Below are 18,783 nucleotides of genomic sequence, written 5' to 3' on the forward strand. Positions count from 1 at the left end.
CTCCACCACTTTGACACAACTGCCTGCGAGAGTAAACAATTACACCTGGATCAAAGTGCTGGAATAATTATATATCAAGCGCTGGTTAGTGGTGATGTCTCTAGTCAGCTATAAGAGGGGTGGGCTTTGCTACGAGATGCTCTGAAATCTCTCTTTCATCTTTTTATACTTTCTCCCCCATCTAGGCACTTTTCGACGTGCACACATACACACGCAAACACACACATTCCTCCTTTGCATCTCTCTGTGTTGGTATGACACAGGAAAAAGCTGGGCCCTGCAGCCAACCCCGTCGTCCGCACTGAATGCGATTAAGCTGAGCAGTGATTAATCTGGGCTGCCCCATAATTCCTCTTTACCACTTTAATGGATGTTATCTCCCCTCCTCTGAAGGCTTATCTTGCTGATCGAGGCCAAGGATGAGGAGAGGGAGAGGAAGAGGAGGGGGTGGCTATGGGTGTGAAGTGTGGGGGGGAGAATCAACCAAATCCAGACAGAGGTAAGTAAATGAATAAGTAAGTAAATAAGTAAGTAAATAAATAAATGCGGGGATTGAGAAAGCTGCTAAGCGGATAAGGCAGATCAGTCTCTGTAAAGTGCTCATTTGTTTTCTAAGAAGACGAGACAAGCCGCCTTCAAAGCCTGCTGATACAGTAAAAACACTGTCAACATCACAATTCACAGACAAACAAAATAAATTATCCAAACCGCTGTCAATAAAACTCCCCACCCCCTCATTGTAAAGATGAGGTGTACTCCATACTGCAGCTGACAGCCATGGCTACAAAGACAACAAAAAAAACGAGGGGGTTTTCGATGAGCTCATTTTCTTTCATGAACAACAGTGACGCAAAACAATGGCATTGTTTCATCTGAGGTTTCCACATTGTGACATAAAGTCACTGATGAAGTTCATCTAGTACATTTAAAAATCCACCCATCCGCAACCCTGAAACAAGTCTGATCAGGTCTGAGTTGGTCTGTTGTTGGAATGAAAACGCTCCACACCTTCGCTTTAAAGAAACTCTGCTACATCCTGTTACTGAGAAATAATTACACACATACATGAGATATCGTTTTAATCGTTTTAAATGAGAAAGTGATCCACGAGGAATTGTCCTCAAGAAGAGACGATCAGCTGGTGTCAGATTTTGTTTACTAACAGACAGTAAAACACTACAAACTCTGACATTTCGGACACTTCGACACTGAAACGCAAAATTTCCAAAAATGTACTTTTTGGTTTCTATTACTAACATACTTTCTTCAAACTTAAAACATGCAAGCAGCAGTTTTTATACATTTTGATATTCATTAGTTAAACAGTTGACACAAAAGAGAGAGAGTATGTGGTGAAACCTACACCTTTGTCATGTAATTGATCATAAATGTCACTTGTTCACTTGTCACTGTGTTGCCAATAGAGAAATATTGTTGAACAAGTTATTCTTTTCTGGACATAGAATATCAGCAAACTGCAACATGCAATCCTTCAGCAATACATACATACATTTTTTAAATAGAAATGTGTTTTTATTTAGATTATATTCAGTTGAAGGGTAGTTTGAATTTGTATGAAACAACTAGAAAAAAATATTAAAAAGTAGGCCAGCAAAGTAATTTTGTGGGCCTGATTATATTATATTTTTTGACATGATGTTACAGGCCAGAGGGAGGAGGAGAGGGGACCAGAAATGGTCAATTAGTTGTTTAATTGATTAGTGGTCTAATGCTAAATTAATTGCCAACTCTTTTTGTAACTGATAAATCATTTTAAGTCTGTCCAAATTCTTGGAATTCTGCCTCTCAATTTAATATTTTCTGGTTTCTTTTCTCCTCTAAGACAGTTAACTGAATATCTTTGGATTGTGGACAAAACAACACATTTGAGGATGTCATTTTGGACGTTAGGAAACAATGATCAACATTTTTCAGCATTTTGTGGACCAATTATCTAATCAGTTAATTGAGAAAATGAATGACAGAATAACTGATAACAAAAATAATTGTTAGTTGCAGCCCTAAATACCATACAGCTTCAAAATAAATCCATGAAAAGAGACTGAAAAATAAATACTCCTCATTTAAACTGTTGTAAGTCTTTCCTAAATGAACACCTGGACATTCGCACATGCAAGTAAGTGTGTATGTTGGTGTGTGTCCCAGTGTTTGTGCCCCTAAATGTCTGTATCCATGTATATAAATGCATATGTGAGACACCGGCTGAGAAGTGACAGGGTTAAACCTGTTCATAGCTCTTTTTTTTCCCCCTCGCTTCGGCTTACAGCGATGTTGCAGTGAGATTCTGTCATAGACAAACCTCTGCGGGATTCTATTCACTACTAGTGTACATCTTTAGGTACAAAGCTGCGGGCTGCATTGGCTCCAGGTAACATAAACGCTCCCTTCAAGCCACCGCGTATCTGCCCATGAAAATTCTCTAAAGGGGTTTAAGCATTTACGCAGAACACTATCAGGCACCACCGAAAATTCAGCTTACCCTGTTGAATAGGGACTTCAAAGAGAATTGCAAATACCTTTGCACCGCTACATTTTCTCCCTTCTCTCCCTCTCCCTCTCTGTGTCTCTTCCTGCTTCTTTTCATTTTATATTTCCAAACACAAGCTGCTGCGTGATGTAAAATGTATTATCAGCCATATATTTCCTCTTTAAATGAATAATAACAATAATCTTTGAGTAATTTCTTTTTTATACAGCTCCGTCTAAATAGGGCAAAGCAAGCAAGCTAATATAGAGCCGTGGGTAAACAAGGCCGTGCAATAATGAACGTGTGGATTAGGCCTCTAGTCTATGTTGAGCGATAAGGAAAAACAGCTGCTACTATCCAGGTAACAGCACGTATTGACTGTCAATGAAGGATAAACTACTGTGCAGCTGCACATTTACTTCTTTCATTCACTGTGCGGACACACTGCACAAATACACGGACACAAACATACAAACAAACCCACATTCACACACACACACACATACACGCTGAATTTATGCGTAAGAACCACAAAGAATTGGAATATAATAAATGTATAAGCCTATTTGCACAGTATAGGGCTTAAAATGCAAAACAATACGATGCATAAACACAGTGCGATTTAATGTAAGAGATAATAAATGGTTCCATAATGAGCAATATAAATGGTCTTTAAACAGTTTACTGCTTAGTTCACACTTATAATTAATCTGGGTTCCATGTGTGCATATAAAGTGGGTATAAAACTCTGCCCGACTGTGCGAGTGAAACGGCGAATGAAAGAGAAAAATGACTGCTGGTAAACATCTGCAACATGATTCAGCTGTGGCCTCTAGCTTTTTCGAAACAGGCTGCCTTTTTTCTCCTCAGCCGGACCGGCACGGCGAGCTCTCCAAATAATACATTACAAAAAATTGCTCCCTGAAATTATTTACGGTGAAACGCACAACAGAAACCATAACATTTATAATGTTTTACAAAGCCATCAAATAAGTGGAGAGGGGATTAATTGCCCCAGCCCGACCTTAAAATAATTATTGTGAGCGGTGCAACTCTAAACTCCAATGAAATTGATACACTTTGATAATTAGATTCTTGGCACTGACCCGCTGAAGTCAATAAAGGTTATTAAGGCCAATTGCTGTCTAAACGCATTACGGGCAGGGTAAACTGTCCGTCGGAGGCCCCTGCTACTCTAGCGCCAATATGATAATCCATTCTCCGTCCTGGGGGTTTCTTCCCTAGCGCCTGTGTCTCCACTCTGCCATACAAAACCAGATTGGATTCGCTTAACCTTTCCAGGACTTTGATCAAATGAGCTCACACAGCAATAACATTTACATTGACCCCCCGCCCCTCCTCCTCAACACACACAACCCCTCTCAATTTTTTTTTTTTTTTTACCTCACCTCCTCCCCCTCCCTGTGTCTGTCTTTACAGTTCACTCCCTCCTCAGCACCCGCCCTCCACACGCTAGGTCAATAACCTAATCAGCTATCGATGGCGACCGGGCCAGGCTGCGTATGATTGCAGCACGACCCTCCTCAGCAGCCCAGATTGTTTCCGAAGACAGTTATTAAAGAGAGGGGGAGAAGATGAAATGGTCACTAAGCGCTGTACACATGCGCGCACACAAGTCAGCCTCTATTACAAATCAGAGGAGGTAAATTTTGTCACACAATGAGGAAAAAAGAAAATGTGTATGTGCATGTGTGACCAAACCATCGGGAAAACCGGGAGTGACAGGCTGGGTGAACTGCGTAGAGGAAGACGTGGCCCTGATACCACTTCCTGTTTTGTACAGCTTGAAGTATACAAATGTATTCAACTGAGTGGATCCCATTTATTATGAAAGTGGATTAATTTCCTTGATATGTGTTGAAAAGATTTCCATCTACAAGGCTCGTTCTGCTGTCAAATGAGGGAGAAAGTGCGAGGAAGAGACAGAGATGTGGCGAGATAGCGGGAGCGAGAGAGAACAAGAGAAAGAAAGAACATAAAGAGAGGGAGAGAGAGGGGGAGAGAAAGAAGAGAAGGGGAGGGAGGGAGACGGAGTGCATTGAAATCTCTTTGCATCCACGGTGGCTTTTGAAGTTGTGAGATGAGCAGCCACAGAAGTCAGGAAAGTGACAAATTAGGGAAAAAGCTGTACTGTGCAAGCAGAGCTGCTAAATCAATTAAAGTCATGCCAAGTGCATACATTAACATCAATGGCACACACACACACACACACACACAAGCACAAACACACACACAAGCAGGACAGGAGAGGAGAGAAAAAAAAGGGGGGAGATGTGCTCATGGGCTCGTCGCTGTCGCTTCTCCCCCACAGTGAAAAGAGGAAAGATAAAAAATACCACACCGGTATTTAAAATATTCTGCATAAAGCCAAGACTCTCTGTCTATTGTCAGTCAGACGGATGCTATTCATTGTTGCTAGTTTAAGGAAATGTCACTATTGTATGATAGCCACGATAGCACGAGTCCTGAGGGAACGTGAAGCTGCGAGCGAGGCAGGTCTAAATGGACTTTAGCACCCTGGATCACAGGGGAATGTAAAACCTTTAAGTTAATGTCCTTTTTCCACCCTGAAACAACCTTTACCTTACATACACTGAACCCCCCCCTCACACACTATACTTTTACATTCACATACACATACACATGCTTACACTTGAAGTGTATTCAGCACAGCGTCTCTTTGTTTCTATCAAGAAACCACATGAATTCATGAGGTACCAAAAGGAGGCGAGCATGCAAGTGGACTTGTTTTGTGTCGATTCTTTATTTATTTATTTATTTATGTATTTTATCAGAATGTCATTCAAATGGAAGGATGAGCATTTGCATGACAACAGGCTGAGGAGCACAGAGGGAGCCCCAGGGAGAGACAGTATCCATAAACAGGAGCTAGTCCCCTCCATATTGCAATATTCTTCATACGGACTAACAAACGCATACATAGCCCAGCGCATCCCACAACACTGTGTGCTAAATATGACAATAAAGAGAGGAAGGCTGCCTGTTTGTATTGCTATTTTAGCAGGATAAAACAATAGGCTGTTTTATTGCTACAGCGCCGCGTAGAAAACGACACAATGTCAATTTATAAACCCTATTTAAAGAGACATATATTTGTTATTTTAAAATACCCATGGTGATATCAGATTTGACAAAAATAATGCTGTACTAAAATATACTCTGCAGGCAACAACAGAAAAATCTAAATAAATAAATGGCAAACAGCGTCTGCACACACCAGGTCACTCATATTTCACTAAATTACACTATACTGTCAATTGCCAGCTTCAGAATGTAAAATATATGCAATAAAGAAATGTGAAGGGGGAACCTGCATAATTTAAATAACTCAAAGTAATTCAGAGAAATGCGTTTTAATCTAACTGCAGAAAAGCCACAGCTATCAAAAGCTCCAAAAGGAAAATCTATAAGTCACATCTATGAAGTGCTTTTCATCAGCATATCACAGATCGATGCATGTATGTAAATATTGCTTGCGAGAGCAATAATGTTGTCTTTCATCACAATAGTGAGTGATTACATTTATGCACTCAACAGTGTATTATTTTTGAGAAGGTTCAACATGCATTTCTGCAGGAGATACAGTTGCTTTTGTGTGATTTGACACGAGGGCTGCAAGATATGGGAAAAGAAATTATAATGCAATTATTAGAACAGATATTAAAATATGATGTTTTTGCATCACAATTACAAAAATAATAATTAAAATCATGGTGATGTGAAATTTGATGGGGTCTGTACCAAACAAATGTGTATTTTGACATCTAAAAATTGATTTATGTCAGTCAATCAGTCAAACTTATTTGTATAGCACCTTTCATTCAGATTAATACAATTCAAATTATTTAACTGACAAACCAAAAATAAGACAAAACAAGTGAAAACTGTAACAGAGTGAAATAAAAACTACATATTCTCTATTTCCTATAGAGAGTGAAAACAAGGAATAAATCTGTTGCCAATGAGATACATTAAAGTACATTTTAAAGCAATGTTCCATCAAAAACTATGAACTAGATTTTCTAGACTTAACCAGATAGGCCAGAGCATCTCTGCAGCACTACAGTACGTCATTAAAATGCTGTTTTGTCACACATCTTTCCTTTATCAAAATATTGCAGCTGTGTGATTTGGATATCGCACTTGCAACTTGCGATTTCAATAGTATTTCGATTAATTGCACAGCTCAATTTGACACTGTGATTAAATGAAATTTATTCAAATAATTTCAAATGTAACATTAATGTTGTTATAAACACACATAAGAGTAATTTGAGATAATGATGTAAAAATACTACATGTAATTTTATTTTCAAAAATACATTAATGTAGACTTATTCTTAATTATCTTATTTTACTGTTTTGTTTTGTTTTTAAACTAAAAAGTGGCTGACGTTTTATTTGCAGTATGGTGTAAAGTTTTTACTGCATGACAAAAATCCACATGTGACACACACACAGACACACACACACACACACACATTCACACTGGATATGGTTTGCTTGCCCATTAGAGACACAGCAGCAGAGAGAAAGACCTCACATTTCACTGATGCCCTTTTCTAAATACAGGTCCAAATCACACACTTCATCTGGGCCCCGAGGTGGAGCTCTAGATGAGTTAAGCCCCTGTCTACTAACCCACCCACCCCCCCAACACACACACACACACACACACACACACCCACCCTCTGCCAGGCTGCTCCACTAACTGAGAGGGAGAGGGAGAGACTACGAGCGGCGGCTGCAGCAGCAGCAGTACTGTTCTCCTCCAGCCCCTGTCTTTATCCCCGCCTGAGCATTAGATGTGATTACTGCTCAGCGCTCGACACTGACAGAGACAGAGAGCTCCCAGAGACAGCAGGAGCGGGCGAGAGACATAAAGAGACACAGGGAGAGAGGAGGAGAGAGAGAGCAGAGAGGGAAAAGAGGAGCACGGCTCTTTCGCTCCCTCCGCTGCTGCTACAGTGATACAAGAGTGCCCCCTGCTGCTTCTGGTGTCTGGATGTTAAACACACACACACGTACATACATGAACACACACACACACACACACACACACACACACACACAGACACACACACGCACACTCTTTGAAATCTAGCTATGAGAGAAGTTCTGCACAGAACCTGTGGGGAGGGAAAGCGAGACCAAGCATGTGTGTGTTTGTGTGTGTGTGTGTTTGTGTGTGTGTGTGTCTGTGGCACATATGTACAGTACAGAGCTGTGACTAAGGTGACTTAATTATGAGTCTGACATTACTAAGTGTGATTCCTTTACAGTGGTGTCTAACTAATAGCTGCGCGCCCACGTCCTCTCTAGTAAAACTTCAGCGAGGCTACGATTAAACACATGACACATCCGTAATAATGCACTGTGGTGAGGAGTTAGACAATCTATCATGTAATTTTAAACACACCCTCCCCTGTGAAAAGCTTTACTGGACAGCAGATCATTCTTGTAGTTTGTGTAAGAAGCACGAGCATAAGCATGTTGAGCTTTCAGTAAAGAAAAACTATTACTAAACTATCATTATCAAATGCAGTAGTCATGAAGCCGCTCATATTTTGGGAAAGTGGTACATTATTATTATTATCATTATTAGAATTAGAATTATTATTCTATCATATATAGGCTGCAACTGTTGATTATTTTCACTGTCCATTAATCTGGAAATTATTTTTTAGAATAATCAATTAGTTTTTCTGGTCCATAAAATGTCATAAATTGGTGAAAAATGTCAATCAGTGTTTCCCAAAGACCAAGACAATGTTCTCAAATGTCTTGTTTTGTCCATAACCTGAAGATATTCAGTTAACTGACATAGAGGATAAAAGAAACCAGAAAATATTCACATTTAAGAAGCTTAAGTCACAGAATTTTGTCTTTATTTCTTTAAAAAATTCTCAAACAGATTAACTGATTAACTAATAGTTGGAGATTAATTTAATGGTTGACAACAAATCAATTAATTGTTGCAGCTCTACAAAATTCTCAAATGAAGCAGATTTTGTATATCAAAAAAACATTTAGATCTATGTTTTTGTTTTCACCCATTTTCTAAAATAGGAACCGAATCAATCTAAAGCCTGTGACTGAGGAACTGAACCTGTGGAGCAAAGAAGAAACAGCCTGCAAATTAAAATTTACATTTACTTTGACTACTGAAGGCTTCCTAAAGTAATGCGTGTGATGCTGAGTGCAGTAAACTATGCAGAAACCAGACAGTGAGGTTGCCGTGTGACCAGCGGTTTGTCTTTGAGCGGCCTTACCATCGTCTCCATGAGCCTCCAGTCCTTCTCCAGCTGCTCCATCGGTCTGGTCCACCAGCTGCAGAAGCGGGCGTAGCGCTGGCCCTGAAACCAGTACTGCCGCAGCCACTCGAACTCCACCTGCACACATACACACACACGCAGGATGAAAAAAAGCCACATCAGACAACCAATTCTCCCACAGGCTTTTCTAGTCTAAAAAAGCAGGAAAAAATAATTATTTGTTTTTTCTTCAACTGTTACTGCTCCTCAGTAAAATCATTAAACATTACAGCATAATATTGTAATTAATGTAGAGAAAACACAGTTTATGTATTACTGTAAATTATGAAATGATATGATACATATACACATGGAACTTTATAAAGTTATGCATGTGGACAAACTATTATCAATTATCAAGTAAAAAATCTTTAGAATGCAATCTGTTGAACAAACACACCCTCCTTACCCTCCTATAAAAAATACCATCAAATGTTTTCATTTGACATGTTTTCATTTTTTTGTGTCATTTTTTAGAGTACCTGCCAGACTTTTCAACTGGTAAATTTCTGAATGAACTGTTTCACCCTGTTCACTGTCATACTATACTGTACAAAACTGTCCTTTTTATATTTTTTATATATATACATTATATTAGATATTACTATATTAGATATCATATTTAAGTATATCTCTTTTTGTTATCAAAATCGTAATGAACTATTTCAAATTCTCAAATTTTCCTGTGAGAAATATACTTGTACATTTTTTGGGCATGGAGAACAGTATATTTACCCTTGCAAATGTATTAATTGATTTCAATTGTTGTATATTTTCACACCATAAAATTAACCAAGCACAGCAAATCATTTTTACGAGGTGTCTGAAAGGAACACCACAATAAAGGAACATTGTATTACAGGTGTCTCACCACAAATAGTGCAAATATTGGTCATCTCTACGAGAACAATCACACCCTTACCAAACACTAACAGACACACAGTACATTCACACATACACATATATATGCATCAGCCTGTTCACACACACCTTCCAGTCAGCACACCTGAAAACTCCGCCCTTTTCCTCTTCTCCTCATTCTCCTCCCTCCTTCCCCTTCTCTTCCACTCCCTCGCTCCGTCTGGAGATGACAGTCTCGGCTGCCGAGCCGCTCCCCTCTCCTCCGCTGGGAGTGTTTTTGTTTCCTGCTCTTTTGAAGTGCTGATTTAATCCTCGCAAGGATGCTTCATGTAGCCAGGTGTAGCCTATCTATTTCTAAGTGTGTCTTTGCGTGCGCATCTTGGTGTGTTTGTACCTGTATGTGCTTCTGTGTGTTTGTGTGTATCTGTCTACATAGGTGTGTGAGCGGCTTTGTTAACGTCTGTGCATACAATTGCCGGTGCGAGCGTGTATGTCAAAGATTGCCCCAATTGCCGCCAACGTAAACGCGAGGCGCTGCAAGTTTCCCTCCCCCAAAACGTCCTACAAAGCATCATCCACCCAAAACAATGCACGCTCCATTTCATTTTGACGCAGACAACTGTACGACACAAAAAGTGGTTTGCATGCAAAGGAGTCGCATATCAAATAGGACTGAGAGAGCTATTGTTCCTTTTCTGAAAACTATTTTGTTTATTGTTCTTCTAACAGAGTATTAGCCAACGTATACAACAGGCCCTTTGTAGAGCTGCGAACTCACAAACAGCCACAAAAAGATTTAAGCAGGTGAGTTATACCCAAATAAAAATGTCATTTCTTTTTTATGAGGAAAATGTGCTTCTATTTTTGTAACTAATATTGCATATTATTTCTTTCAGGTAGATTTTGGTTAACCAGTCCTCCACTCTAATCCAACTTAGCTCTACTTTTACTACAAATTTATCTCTTACAAAATATGCTCTTATACAACTGATTTTCACTGGCTTATAAGTTCTGCAGGACCATGAGACAAATCACTTACTGGTTTTGAGGGCTTGTTTAAGTATTGAAAAGTCAGCGCTGTCAAGGACATGTGATGTGACATCAACTTTGATCTCTAGGGTTGACGATAAAGTGCTTGACGTGGTATCCATCCTCACATCCTACCAAAAGATCCCTAGCAAACATAATAAGGGTGGCACGAAGTTACAAAATATGTTTGCCAGTGAAATTTGTTTAAATATATAATGTATTAAATTAAGAGCACTAAAATTTAAAACCTTGGTCAACTTCAAAACATGTCGAACATGACAGCAAACACTTAGTTATTACCCAACAATATCCACAAGCTGCTTCATATGAGAGAAAGTCAACACAATTTAAGAGGAATTTGAATATTCAGGATGCAATCAGTGAACACTAACGCTAAAAGTCAATGCATTACAATCAAACGTTATAGAATAACTGTAATGACAAAATGACAAATATTAAATAAGTTTCAACAAATGTTTAAAAGCAACATAATGATTGCACATGGAAGGGATGATTGGAGAGGGGAACCTGTACAGTAAGACAGGGGACAGGATGTGTAAGTTGATTTTGATTTGTGCCGTTTTGTTGAATTTATTCTGCTTATTTGCTCTTGCTGTGTTATGAATGTTTATATTTGTGGAATTTATTTTAATTCTGTATTGTGAAAAGGCTGGAATATCCAAGTATTTCACAAAGTGTATTGATGAAACATAAAAAAAGGGGGTTAGACTTGATGAGCATTCACTTCTTCCTACTTCTCCTTCTTACATTTAAATCTAATTTAATCAAGCTAAAACATCTGAGTTAAACGTGAGCCTTCAGAATTGCTTGTCAGATGCTCGAATAGCTTCAGACACCCCCTACTCCAATATCTTTCCGACGCTGGATTGGGTCTGTGTCCAAAGATTTCGTTAACTTTCCAGAACCAACAGTCTCACAACATCCACATCCACTTCATGCCATGATTAGTCAGCTGGTTTGAACTTCTCTCTCTAACTCTCTTTTTTCATTCTTGACAACGATTTCACTTTTCATGTGAACCACTAAAAGAAACAGTACGAATGCCGTTCAGGACCAACTGTCTGTCCCCGTTTACGACAGCAGGTTTTTCACCCTGCCTTTTGTGTGAGTGTAGCTATTCTGAACAATATTTTTTAATTTGAATATGACATGATATTTTACGAACTAGTTCAGAACAAGTATTACCTGATCTGACCCTTATCCTCACAAGCCAAAGCAGTATTAAAATGAGTTGTAGGAATGCAGTTATTTTGGTGTCATTTTGCAAAGATGTTTTCCTAAACAGTCGTCAGCATCCTAATCCTTGCTCATAAAAGTGCAACGGAAAAGTATGAACCTCGAGCTAAAAATACTGTGCTGCGATTGTTGAAATTTTCAAGCTGTCCTTGCTCTGCATTATGAAACAAGTCACCTACCGTCCAGCACCCCAAGCAAGTTAAAACAAAGGGCAAGAATTATTTGCACCAACAACTTGAGTGAGGTCTGCCTTAGGTAGAAGCTGTGCACAGAATCATCCTGCCATTTGCCTCCAAAAGGCTCTGATCACAGCAGGGATGACATGCAAGGACTGGGGCATGTCAGGGAGAATACACAGCCAGTGGCACTGCTCAGCAGCCTCTCAGTCACTCCATACAACCCACCCTTCAAAGAAATGTCATCCTTTATGGTCCCTTCAACACTCTCCAAATCCACTCCCCTTCGATCACTACAGCTCAAACACACAACAAAGCCGCCGAGCGCCGATATCGGACGTCCTTTTCTCTCTGTCAGTCCCTCCTTCCATCTCTCTGATTGTCTGCCTGTCCTTTAGTGAGAAGAAACCAACCTGTGTCTCCACTTTGAGCTGACATGGCTGCCTGTCCCCCACTGCGCAGGCCAGTGGCAGCCACAAAGCAGGCCATCTAAAGCTACTGAGGAGTGCTGGCTATGTGGCATTTGGAGTCTGGCCACCCAGCTGAGAGTTACCAAGAGGGAAACTCTGACTAAATGCCACCTATACAGGCAGACAGATCGAAAGTGTGCGCAAAAGAGAGACCAGTTGTTGGGGCTAGTTTTTCTCTGAGACGGCATGGGGGAGCGAGAGGGGAGCTAGTGGCTCCCCTGCGGCAGTTGCTGTCATCTCTCCAGGTGATGGACACACTAACTAAACATTAGCCCCATATTAGCTGACGGGCCGCCCACCATGGCAACTCTGGAGTTAAAGCCAAGTAGCCACCCTTTTTCTCATTTAATGAGGCACGTTTTTTTTTTCACACCTTCACGGTATTCCCTGAGCGGGTCCAATCAATTTCCGGGCCGGGGCCCCGAGGTGGGAGCTGATGAGAGTGGGATCGATCCCACTCTGCCGTCCTCTGCTTACCTTTCTCGGCCACCTCACACATCAGGCGGGAGAACTGGTCCCCCCAGCTGTCTGTGAGCAACCAGCCACGCAATTTACACCTATCACACACTTGCCAGAGTGGTCATACACAAACTAGCTTACACTGTACATGCACAGATCGCCATATATGTTTCCATTTCTATCTATCTCCATAAAGTAGAAATTCTTTTTTTTTCACTATCAGGCCACAAATGTAATTAAAAGTGTGCTTCCTGTCGTAGATGCCTCTGGAGAAGAGCTCCCTCACATCAGTGTGACTAAAACAATTAAATTACAGTTATAATATTAATCAAATCCTAAAAAATAAACAACAACAGGAACAGTTGTAATATTTACTTTTAGAAAAGTTTATTCTGAGTCGTCTTCATGTAGGTAGCAATTTCAAAACATACTTACAACATTACTGTACAGGTATTAAAAACTGCACAAACACAGATTAATTTAATTTCAGATTGGTTCTAATCAGAGTTTAGAGAAACTAGGTTTAAATCCATATTTAACATTAAGCAGAGCTCTAACACAAAGTTAAATGGAGTTAAATCAATATGTATATGCTTGCTTTCCCAATTACAAACAAACATAAATAATATATTTAGTGCTTTTGGGACCTAGTAAGTATAAAAGACAGGGGAAAACCATTAACTTTCAGCTGCAATGTATTCCTTAACAAAACATTGCATTGTTCACTAGCTAGCTAAAACATTAAAAATAAATAAATAACAAAATGTTACATTGTTTGCTTGCTACCTAAGAAGTAAAATAAAAAAAGTGTTAAATTACTAGCTATCAGGCAAAAAGATAGTTAGCAGATGGCACGGAAGAGAAACTTTAATTTCTTCTCCTTTTAGAAAAATTTTGCTGAACTGTTGTGAAAGAAAGAGACACATCACAACACTCAGTTGGGTCGATTCTGCCCCTTAACTTTCATCAAGGAACTTGATTATTTTTCTCAATCAATCTAAAATAAGGCCATTTTAAAAGTTAAGTCTCAAGTGTAAATTTAAGGCTAATACTGGATCACAGTATAAATTGGAGTTTTGGTGCAACAGACTTAAATTTAATCTAGGTTTACACTAAAAACTCAAAACTTAGGTTTAAAGACATTTAAATGGAATGTAAATTTAATTGTAATTTAATATAAGTTTAAGCTAGTTAACAGGTTTGGTGCAACATAATTTAAAGCTTAACCATGATTTAATCAGGTTTAAACATTAATCCTTGTTGGTGCAACCCAGTCTAACTAAAAAAATCCTTAATATGAATAAAAATGTTAAAAACAGCATGAAAGGGTAAAAAAACGGGTACATCCATCAGGACTAACAAGTAGAAACTACATACTGCACAGGTCTGCTGGCAAATGTCTGTTTTGAGAAGTGATTTATAAGATTACAATGATATTGCCACCATAAGCCCCGCAGGAAAGGTGTTTCAAAGCCAAGCAAAGACCTGAGAGCCTGGGGAGACATTGTGGCCTGAAAACAGGACATTGGAAGGTCACACACACCTGCTTCCACACAGTTTACTTTCTGCCAGAACATGTGGGAAAACCTTGTCCCTCCCTTCAATATTTACTGTGGGGGGACTAGCATCATTAGAGGGGGTCCCTAAGGGCACTCTGTCACACACCCACCTGGGAAGTGACACAGTGGCTTTGAATGAGACAAGACGTTTGCATCTGGGATTAGCATTTCAAAGCCAAACGTGCACACTGGGGCCGTGTGGCGATGCTATGTTTGACTACCCCCCCGCCACCTAAGACAGGAGGTAAGATTAAAAAGAGACAATGCGAGGGACCGCGCTTAACAAACAGGTGGGAACTTCAGTTTTCTTCATTTCTGTCTCTGTCTCCTATCAAACCCTTCTTCAACTCGACATCCCGCCCCATCCCCGAAAACTCACGCTCAGATGGCAGACGTTCTGCTTCATCATCGTCAGACCCGCCCACGTCTTTTGACAAGTATCAACCTCCACTACCCTCCTCCCCTCCCCTCGCACCACGTTGCACAATACCGTGGCACCTCAGCCAGTGCTACCTTCCTGTTTAGCGCTTTTTAAGGAAAGGCCCATAAGGCACTGCTCAGGTCAGGCTGCCTGCGCGTCTCAGGCTTGTTCGCTCCTCGGTCGTCCATGTCAAACACGACCCGCACAATATGCACCCGCCAGGCGCCAAAGTGGGCCGCCATCATAAATAACTCCACCAACAATACATCATTTAAGTGGGTGTTCTGCTCTCGTGGGCAACTCCAAACAAATGGCCACATCGATCATTGTGAGTGCCAGGTAGGGTAGGGTTGAGCCTCCGAGAGCAACCCCCCCTTACTTAAACATTCACACATACAAACACACACACACCTGCTCATTTATAAATAGCATCCTGATTTCCTAAATAAACCTGCCTTGCCATCCTGGTGGGGGCCTCTGCTTGGTAATCCTGTGGCGCTATGTGGCAAACTAGCAGGTGTTGCTAGCTCAACTAGCGCTGTGCTCCTCCTGACACACTCAGCCCTATTGTTTGGCAGTGCTGAATAATTAATATTGTCTACAACCTTTAAACAACCTTACGTCAGACTCATCTGTCATGGCGTCCTGCTGGGGGGCCCGGGTGCTTGCGTCAGCTAGGATGTGCGCTTTGAGCCCAGGGTTGTAAAAGGGGGAGAGGTGAAGTGCTATATTAACTGTTGGCCTGCGGCAAGCCAGCACAGGGGGCTGGTGGCTCCGCAGACGGCCCCTCACACTCCTCTCTTTTGACCTCTCTCTATCCCCCGATACCCCAAGCCAGCATCACTCGCTGTGTGTGAAAAGGGGTTAGGGAGGGGAGCGAGCCATGACTCCATCTTTAGATAACATATGGAGAGGCTATTGCCTTGCGATCCATCACAGGCCAGGACAAATGAGAACAACCTGGATTTCATATTGGAGGCATTAAACAAGCAGGTAAGTAGAAGGTAGAAAGCTGGCAAGCTCCCATTCTGCTGTTTACACAGTTTTAACCTGCTATCAGAGGACTTTAAGTCCCATGATGCAGAGGAAATGGAAAGGGAACATCAAACCAGGATTTATTGTTTTGCTCTACTGTGTAACACACTTTCAAAGACCAGAATGTACTTGTGTATTGTGTGTTTTCAGGTAGATTATTCTAAGTCTTTGATCATGCTTTGGTTGGGAAACCCAGCACCCATACATGACATGGTGTTGACATGATGTCAAAACTGTTGACTAGGCTACAGATCGCCCAGAGAGTATATATTTAATACCTGCACTGTACTGTAAAATACATTTTGTAGGGCTGTGCAATACGGAGAAAATCAAATTTCACAATATTTGTGACAGAATACCTTGATATCAATATTAGCGATATTGCAAGAATTACAGCAGTTTTGGGATGAATATCGGTGCTTTCACAAAAGACTAATACGATGAGAGTTTTGCTAAATAACCATCAGTAATGTGGATATAATGACAAAATGGGTAAAGGTAAATAACAGCTAGCTAGACGAGTTTGGTAAGTTCAGAAAATTAAATAACTTTACTGTAATGCAGCCTGTAAAACCAGGAAAAGACAACAATTATGCCATATCACCACAGAAAGACATCTAAAATCTCAGACAATATTTAGCCTCTTATCACGATGTCGAGATTATAGCGATAAATTGCCCAGCTCTAAAATGTTGATCATTAAAAATGCACAAAACACAAATACAGACGTTTGTCCAAACAAAACTTAATTCCTTAATTGGACAGTTATCCATATTATTCATATACATGAATTCCCTATATTCCATGGCAATTTTCTAATATCTTCTGCCATCCTGTCCTGATGAAATCCTGTCATATTTGCAGATGGTTCTTAGCCGTTTTTAACCTCCTCAGAGCGCCAGATGGGCGAGGACTACAGCATCAGAACAATTCAGATTCATGGCAGGTTCATGATCACAGAAACATACTGTATTATAAACCTTTTCAAAGACTGGCATGATATTGTTTAATCTTCAGTGGAACATATTTTGTTGTCCAGTGTGGCAAATCTCACTCTTCTGATAGTCCAAGCAGGCCAAAACAAACTTCAAAAGCAACTGCAAGTTTCTACAAGTTAAAAGTTAATACTTACATAGACTTTACAGTCACACACACACACACACACACACACACACACACACAACCATATGAAAACAAATGTAACACAGAGAAATGCATGCACACTCCTGCAAAAACCACACATATACAAGCGCACATGAACACACATGTGCATGCAAATGCATGTGAAAACACTGTACCATGTCCCTACCTCATTGTGAATCTCCTCACAGTGCCGTAGCGTTGTCGGCAGCAGGGTCAGCAGGCTGTGGGAGCCGGTCTCTGGGTCAGTGTGAAGGTTGGACAGGGCGTCTTGGCACTGTGACTGGATGTAGGTCAGGGTCCCACTAGAACACTGGTAGAACAAGAACAGACCGTGTGGTATATAAATAAATGCCACATGCATCAAAAGACAATCCAAAACTTTTGTTTAAAATTTCACATACAGGTACGTAAAAGCATGGCATGCAACACTTTCCCTAAAAAAAACAGTGTACTGACTCAAGATAATCTCTTTCAATCATCACTTATGACTCACAAGAAGTATGTGGTGGTGGCTACATCTGCAGAAAATCTGCTTTCTGCCTGTGTTTTCTCATTATTTTGCTGAGCTCAGGTCGCTTTACCAAACCAAAAAGTTGATGTCCTGGAAATGAGACTCAACAATAAACTATGTTTTTGTGCATTTACCAGCAGCTTGGACAAATCTTACTGATTCTAACCAACTCTAAATATACATCTTGATAACCAAACCTTGTCTAAATCTTTTTTTTTTTATCTTAAAACTAAAATTTGTATCTAAATATATCTTTATGATTCTTTTGGCTATGTAGGTTTGGTTTTGAACAAATATGCATATATACTCTAAAGGTCTTATTCCACTCATCATATCCTATGTAAATGTCATTCAATGATCATTTATTTTATTTAGTAAATAGTGAAACACTTTCATACATTTGCACATTTCTTTTTGCTTTCACTCACACAGAATCCTTCCATTTTACTGAAAACATGATTTTCGTTTGTTTTGTCATTGTTTACCAGACACAATGTTGAAGTTTCTCATTTTATGCAGTCATTCCCGCAACAGGAGCAGCCCTCACAGAAACCAAAAGGGACTGATGGCACGCTATAAAGCATTTTCACAACAAATTCAAAACACTGTTTTCTCTTCTAGGCCTGTTGACTTCTCACCTCGGCCACTCTGTGTGTGGAGCTGAAGCGTGCGGTGTCTCCGGCGAGGACACAATGCTGGTGGGTGCTGTTCAGGTCATCTGGTAAATATGATGGAAGACAAAACTATCAGTCCATGATATCAATACCACTGAAAATCATCAACAGAGTAGAGAAGAAGAGTAAAACAAGAGAACAGGCCGGAAAAGAAAATAAGTAACTGCTTAATAAAACACTACAGAGCACAAAAACACAGCAGAATAGATATGAATTAAGATTTCATATTTTGATCTTGTGGTTTTAATGAATTATAATAATAAAGAATAAAACAGAAAAGAAAAGAGCTGATTACAACAGAAAAATAGATGAAAAGCAGGATGTGAAGGAACATGACAACTAAA

At 40.0% G+C, this 18,783-nt stretch overlaps 1 protein-coding gene across 2 annotated transcripts in view; it reads right to left on the reverse strand.

Annotated features, from left to right (window-relative positions):
* The window catches only part of fto (FTO alpha-ketoglutarate dependent dioxygenase), a 157,646-nt gene that overhangs the window by 99,470 nt on the left and 39,393 nt on the right, over positions 1-18,783 (reverse strand). For both annotated transcript variants that reach the window (XM_084720643.1, XM_084720633.1), the window contains exons 5-7: positions 18,404-18,483; positions 17,421-17,564; positions 8,803-8,922 (exon numbers count right to left, since the gene is read on the reverse strand). In XM_084720643.1, coding sequence (XP_084576769.1) covers positions 8,803-8,922; positions 17,421-17,564; positions 18,404-18,483 — 344 coding nt within the window. The remainder of the gene's footprint in view (positions 1-8,802; positions 8,923-17,420; positions 17,565-18,403; positions 18,484-18,783) is intronic.

This window comes from Lutjanus erythropterus, chromosome 1, assembly GCF_056507025.1.
Source record: "Lutjanus erythropterus isolate fLutEry1 chromosome 1, fLutEry1.hap2, whole genome shotgun sequence".
NCBI classification, from domain to species: Eukaryota; Metazoa; Chordata; class Actinopteri; order Lutjaniformes; family Lutjanidae; genus Lutjanus; species Lutjanus erythropterus.